This window comes from Chenopodium quinoa, unplaced genomic scaffold (assembly GCF_001683475.1).
Source record: "Chenopodium quinoa cultivar QQ74 unplaced genomic scaffold, ASM168347v1, whole genome shotgun sequence".
In the NCBI taxonomy this organism is placed as follows: Eukaryota; Viridiplantae; Streptophyta; class Magnoliopsida; order Caryophyllales; family Amaranthaceae; genus Chenopodium; species Chenopodium quinoa.
Window position 1 is genome coordinate 457,967 of NW_018744572.1, and position 7,417 is coordinate 465,383.

A 7,417-nucleotide genomic window follows, 5' to 3' on the forward strand; every position below is an offset into this window, starting at 1 on the left:
TATCTACCCACTCACTGTTTTCTTTAAAAGTTACCAAAGCTTCATCACTTTGTTGTTTAGCTCTATGCAATTCTTTCAATTCTTCTTGAATTTCTAAAACAGCAAATATTAAGTTTTCTTTTAGAGAAATGTCTAAGTTCTTTTTGAGAAAACCATACCTCAGATTCTAACGCCTCCAATTTTGCCTTTTCATCAGTCTTTGCCATCAATCATAGATGAGCAGTTTCTTCTGACGGTTGATCTTCCTTTTCCTCTGAATCAGAATCTCCCCAGGCAGCTAACATGGCTTTCTTCACATTGTCCTTGGTGAAGTAAGGCTTATAGACTCTTGACTCCTTAGATTGCTCCTTGCCCTTAGTCTTTCCTTTCTCACCATCTGGTTGAGGAAAATATTTGATGAAGTGATCTTTAGACCCACATTTGAAACAAGTTGTGTTTCTGGAACTTGTAAACTTCTTGTTCCTATCAAACTTCTTGTAGTTCATCATCCTTTTGAACTTTCTAACTAGAATTGCCATCTCTTCCTCATCAGCTTCTGATTCCTCTAAGTCTTGGGCCTTAAGAGCAAGACTCTTATTCTTGGAACTTTCAAAATTGGAGCTCAAGTGAAGTTCATGAGTCATCAATTATCCAGCTAGTTGTTCCATGTTAAACTTTGTGAGTTCCTTGGCTTCTTGCATGGCAGTAACCTTGGATCTCCATCTTTCATCTTGTGGTAGGCTCCTTAAGATCTTTCTAGCCTGTTCATCAATAGGAATGTGTCTGCCAAGAGAATTCAGTTCATTAATAATATTATTGAACCTAGTAAACATTTCCTCTATAGATTCCTTTGATTGCATTTCAAACCTTTCATATCTAGACATCAACAAATCAATTTTAGAACGTTTTACCTCATTGGTACCTTCATGAGTTACCTCTAGTAGATCCCAAATCTGTTTTGCAGACTTACATACCATTATACGATTATGTTCATGAGGTCCAAGTCCACAGTGCAAATACTTTATAGCTAAAGCATTTAATTCAAGTTTCTGATAGTCTTCTTTATCATAATCAGAAATAAGTTTAGGAACTACCTTGTTCTTGTCATTGGTTGCAGTTATTTCAAAATCACCAGTTTCAATAACACGCCAAACCTGGTAATTTTCTGCCTTAATAAAGATCTCTATCCTGTTCTTCCAGTAGGTGTAAAACTTACCATTGAACATGGGTGGACGTTGGGTGGAATACCCTTCTTCCAGCTTCTCCTTGTAATTCATCCCTCCAGGAACTTACTCAGCAAAGTTATCTGCTTACACGTGAGAACCTTTCTCTTATACCAATTGTTAGTTGAGACGATTAATACAAAAGGGGAGGCGTGAATTGTATTGAGTTCCTAATGTCTACTTTTCGTGGATTAATAAACAATGCATATAGGAACTTAAAGGCACACACAGATTTTACGAGGAAACCTTCCAGGGCCCAACTGGAAGTAAAACCTTGACCCTGACTTAGGGATTTCAAACACACAAACTCCACTATAATAGGGCAAACACCAAGTTACAACCCATTAGACACGGACCTTTAGTTTCACAAGTTCGTCACTGGAATTGCTACTTGATAGGGCCCTATCCTACCCAACCTAAGCACCACACTTAGATTCACTCGTACTTCCAAAGTACTACACGTACTACCAAAGTACAAACACTCAGCCTCACCACGAAGCTTACAAAACTGTGTATAATATAAACGATAAACACACCAAAATAACCCTACCTAATACAAGAATACGACACCTAGTATGTTAGGCAAACAATGCACGAAATCCGAAACTAATATGACAAGTTAGAAGCTTGGTAAACTTACTCAATTACGCACAGAGATTTCTTCACGCATAAACTCACAAAAACCTAAAACCATTCTGCTCTCTACTATTTTTACAAGTCACACTCGTATAGAAAGTAGGTTTTTCTAAAATATAAATAAGTTAACTTAACTTATCTTTAAAACATGGTTATATGTAAATCATATGAATAAAATCTTTTGCAGAAAATAAAGATAAAAGATATTTTGTTAAAAAGAATTATCTTTTTAACAAACCGATTTAAAGGAAATAAAACATTTAGAAAATCTTTTCCTAAAATCTATCTTTTATTATTTTCCGTTTTATTTTATATAACAAGCTAACTTGTTACCCTTCCAATAAATTTTGTGCAATAACCTACTCAACATATTAACAATAATCTAGAAAGATAAAAACCTTAACTAAATTAATAGCTGCGCCGCGCTTTTGTTCAGCTAGATTACTTGGGCTCCAAGCTTGTTAAGTTCCACCAAAAAACCTCAGCTTGTTGTCTTCAAGTTCCTGTTAAGGGACGTTCCTATTAGGGAACTCGGTTCTTGTTAGAGAACTCTTCTTCTGATTTGTTTAACTTCTTTGATAAAGAATTCTTCATGTCTTCTTAGTTCCAGCTACTTCTTCCATCACCACAATAAACTTCACCTAAACTAATCAAACTTTTATGCTTCAACATAAGTTTTTTAAATCGAATGAAAGTCCTATGCATTCAAAGAAGCTAATTGAATCAAATGAAAAAAAACAAATTAAAACAAAGCCTTTAAACTAAAATGATTATCAAACACATTCAAACAATGCTTTTTGAATCAAATGATAGTCAAACACATTCAAACAAAGCTTTTTGAATCGAATGAAAGTCAAACACATTCAAACAAAGCTTTTTGAATCGAATGATAGTTAAACACATTCAAAAAAGCTTATTGAATCAAATGAAAGTCAAACACATTAAAACAAAGCTTTTTGAATATAATGAAAGTCAAACACATTCAAACAAAACTTTTTGAAACAAAGTCATATGTATTCAACGAAGCTTATGGAATCAAATGAAAGCTCAAACCATTTAAACAAATCTTTTTGAATCAATTGAAAGTCAAACACATTCAAACAAAGATTTTTGAACTGAATGAAAGTCAAATGCATTCAAACAAATCTTTTTGTATAAAACGAAAGTCAAACACATTAAAACAATGTTTTTTGAATCAAATGAAGGTCAAACACATTCAAAAAAAACTTTTTGAATCGAAAGAAAGTTACACACATTCAACCAAAGCTTTTTTTAATCAAAGTAAAGTCAAACTCATTCAAACATAGCTTTTTGAATCGAATAAAAGTCAAACACATTCAAACAAAGTTTTTGAATCCAATGATGGTCAAAAAAATTCAAACAAAACTTTTTGAATCGAATGAAAGTCAATGCATTAAAAAAAACTTTTTGAATCAAATGAAAGTCAAACATATTGAAACAAAGGTTGTGAATCAAAGGAAAGTCAAACACATTCGAACAATGCTTTTTTAATCAAATGAAAGTAAAAATATTTAATTAAAGCTTTTTTTAATTAAATGAAAGTGAAAGAAATTTTAAAAATGATTTCTAAATCAAATGAAAGTTACACACATTCAAACAAAGCTTTTTGAATGAAATGAAAGGGAAACACATTCAAACAAAGCTTTTTGAATCGATTGAAAGTCATATGTATTCAAAGAACCTAATTGAATCAAATAAAAAAAGAACACATGAAAACAAAGCATTTTGAATCAAATGAAAGTAAAACACATTCAAACAAAGCTTTCTGAATCGAATGAAAGTCATATGCATTCAAAAAAGCTAATTAAATCAAATAAAAAAACAACACATGAAAACAAAGATTTTTGAATCAAATGAAAATAAAACACATTCAGACAAAGCTTTTTATATCAAATGATAGTCAAACACATTCAAACAAAGCTTTTTAAATAGAATGAAAGTCAAACACATTCAAACAAAGCGTTTTGAATCGGATGATAGTTAAACACATTCAAAAAAGTCTTTGTAAATCAAATGAAAGTTAAACACATTCAAACAAAGCTTTTTGAATCTAATGAAAGTCAAAAACATTCAAACAAAGCTTTTTGAATAATGAATGTTCTATGCATTCAAAGAAGCTAATTAAATCAAATGAATACTAAAAACATTTAAACAAACCTTATTGAATCAATTGAAAGTCAAACACATTCAAACAAAGATTTTTGAATCGAGTGAAAGTCAAATGCATTCAAACAAAGCTTTTTGTATAAAATGAAAGTCAAACACATAAAAATAAAGTTTTTTGAATCAAATGAAAGTCTAACACATTCAAACAAAACTTTTTGAATTGAAGGAAAGTCAAACACATTCAAACAAAGATTGTTTAATCAAAGGAAAGTCAAACACATTTAAACAAAGCTATGTTAATCAAATTATATTTAAACACATTTAAACAAATTTTTTGAATTGAATGAAAGTCATATGCGTTCAAAGAAGCTAATTGAATAAAATGAGAAAAAAAAACAAATTAAAACAAAGCCTTTAGACTCAAATGATTATCAAACACATTCAAACAATGCTTTTTGAATGAAATTATGGTCAAACACATCGAACAAAGCTTTTTGAATCTAATAAAAGTTAAACACATTCAAATAAAGTTTTTTGAATCGAATGATAGTCAAACACATTCAAAAAGCTTTTTGAATCAAATGAAAGTCAAAGATATTCAAACAAAGCTTTTTGAATCTAATGAAAGTCAAACACATTAAAACAAAACTTTTTGAATTGAAAGAAAGTCAATTGTATACAAAGAAGCCAATGGAATCAAATGAAAGCTGAAAACATTTAAAGAAATCATTTTAAATCAATTGAAAGTCAAACACATTCAAACAAAGATTTTTGAATCGAATGAAAGTCAAATGCATTCAAACAAATCTTTTTGTATAAAATGAAAGTCAAACACATTAAAACAAAGTTTTTTAAATCAAGTAAAAGTCAAAAACATTAAAATAAAGCTTTTTGAACAGAAGGAAAGTCAAACACATTCAAATAAAGCCTTTTTAATCAAATTATATTCAAACACATTCAAACAAATCTTTTTGAATTGAATGAAAGTCAATAAATTCAAACAAAGGTTTTGAATCGAAAGAAAGTCAAATGCATTCAAACACAGCTTTTTGTATCAAATGAAAGTCAAACATATTCAAACAAAGGTTGTGAATCAAAGGAAAGTCAAACACATTCAAACATTGTTTTTTTTTATCAAATGAAAGTGAAAAACATTTAAACAAACCTTTTTGAATCAATTGAAAGTCAAACACATTCAAACAAAGATTTTTGTATCGAATGAAAGTCAAATGCATTCAAACAAAGCTTTTTGTATAAAATAAAAGTCAAACACATAAAAATAAAGTTTTTTTAATCAAATGAAAGTCTAACACATTCAATCAAAACTTTTTGAATTGAAGGAAAGTCAAACACATTCAAACAAAGATTGTTTAATCAAAGGAAAGTCAAACACATTCAAAGAAAGCTATGTTAATCAAATTACATTTAAACACATTGAAACAAATTTTTTGAATTGAATGAAAGTAATATGCATTCAAAGAAGCTAATTGAATAAAATGAAAAAAAAAAACAAATTAAAACAAAGCCTTTAGACTCAAATGATTATCAAACACATTCAAACAATGATTTTGGAATCAAATTATAGTCAAAGACATCCAACAAAGCTTTTTGAATCAAATAAAAGTTAAACACATCCAAATAAAGTTTTTTGAATCGAATGATAGTCAAACACATTCAAAAAGCTTTTTGAATCAAATGAAAGTCAAAGATATTCAAACAAAGCTTTTTGAATCTAATGAAAGTCAAACACATTAAAACAAAACTTTTTGAATTGAAAGAAAGTCAATTGTATACAAAGAAGCCAATGGAATCAAATGAAAGCTGAAAACATTTAAAGAAATCTTTTTAAATCAATTGAAAGTCAAACACATTAAAACAAAGATTTTTGAATCGAATGAAAGTCAAATGCATTCAAACAAATCTTTTTGTATAAAATGAAAGTCAAACACATTAAAACAAAGTTTTTTAAATCAAGTAAAAGTCAAAAACATTGAAATAAAGCTTTTTGAACAGAAGGAAAGTCAAACACATTCAAATAAAGCCTTTTTAATCAAATTATATTCAAACACATTCAAACAAATCTTTTTGAATTGAATGAAAGTCAATAAATTCAAACAAAGGTTTTTGAATCGAAAGAAAGTCAAATGCATTCAAACACAGCTTTTTGTATCAAATGAAAGTCAAACATATTCAAACAAAGGTTGTGAATCAAAGGAAAGTCAAACACATTCAAACATTGTTTTTTTTTATCAAATGAAAGTGAAAAACATTTAAACAAACCTTTTTGAATCAATTGAAAGTCAAACACATTCAAACAAAGATTTATGTATCGAATGAAAGTCAAATGCATTCAAACAAAGCTTTTTGTATAAAATAAAAGTCAAACACATTAAAATAAAGTTTTTTTAATCAAATGAAAGTCTAACACATTCAAACAAAACTTTTTGAATTGAAGGAAAGTCAAACACATTCAAACAAAGATTGTTTAATCAAAGGAAAGTCAAACACATTCAAACAAAGCTATGTTAATCAAATTATATTTAAACACATTCAAACAAATTTTTTGAATTGAATGAAAGTCATATGCATTCAAAGAAGCTAATTGAGTAAAATGAAAAAAAAAAAACAAATTAAAACAAAGCCTTTAGACTGAAATGATTATCTAACACATTCAAACAATGCTTTTTGAATCAAATTATAGTCAAACACATCCAACAAAGTTTTTTGACTAAAATAAAAGTTAAACACATTCAAACAAAGTTTTTTGAATCGAATGATAGTCAAACACATACAAAAAAGCTTTTTGAATTAAATGAAAGTCAAATATATTCAACCAAAGCTTTTTGAATCTAATGAAAGTCAAACACATTAAAACAAAACTTTTGAATTGAAAGAAAGTCAAATGTATACAAAGAAGCTAATGGAATCAAATGAAAGCTAAAACATTTAAAGAAATCTTTTTAAATCAATTGAAAGTCAAACACATTCAAACAAAGATTTTTGAATCGAATGAAAGTCAAATGCATTCAAACAAATCTTTTTGTATAAAATGAAAGTCAAACACATTAAAACAATGTTTTTTGAATCAAATAAAAGTCAAAAACATTGAAATAAAGCTTTTTGAACAGAAGGAAAGTCAAACACATTCAAATAAAGCCTTTTTAACCAAATTATATTCAAACACATTCAAACAAAACTTTTTGAATTGAAGGAAAGTCAAACACATTCAAAGAAAGATTGTTTAATCAAAGGAAAGTCAAACACATTCAAACAAAGCTACGTTAATCAAATTATATTTAAACACATTCAAACAAATTTTTTGAATTGAATGAAAGTCATATGCATTCAAAGAAGCAAATTGAATAAAATGAAAAAAAAACAAATTAAAACAAAGCCTTTAGACTCAAATGATTATCAAACACATTCAAACAATGCTTTTTGAATCAAATTAT

The 7,417-nt window shown here is 28.3% G+C and overlaps 1 protein-coding gene across 1 annotated transcript; it reads right to left on the reverse strand.

Moving 5' to 3' along the window:
* Positions 1-209: 209 nt before the first annotated feature.
* Positions 210-623, reverse strand: LOC110699128 (nucleolar protein of 40 kDa-like). The gene has a single exon (XM_021876619.1). It carries the CDS (start codon positions 621-623, stop codon positions 210-212), a length of 414 nt encoding a protein of 137 aa, XP_021732311.1.
* Between the last annotated feature and the right edge of the window lie 6,794 nt (positions 624-7,417).

Coding starts and splice junctions, on each gene's coding strand:
- LOC110699128 (XM_021876619.1), bottom strand. CDS start 623: ATGACTCATGAACTTCACTTGAGCTCCAATTTTGAAAGTTCCAAGAAT.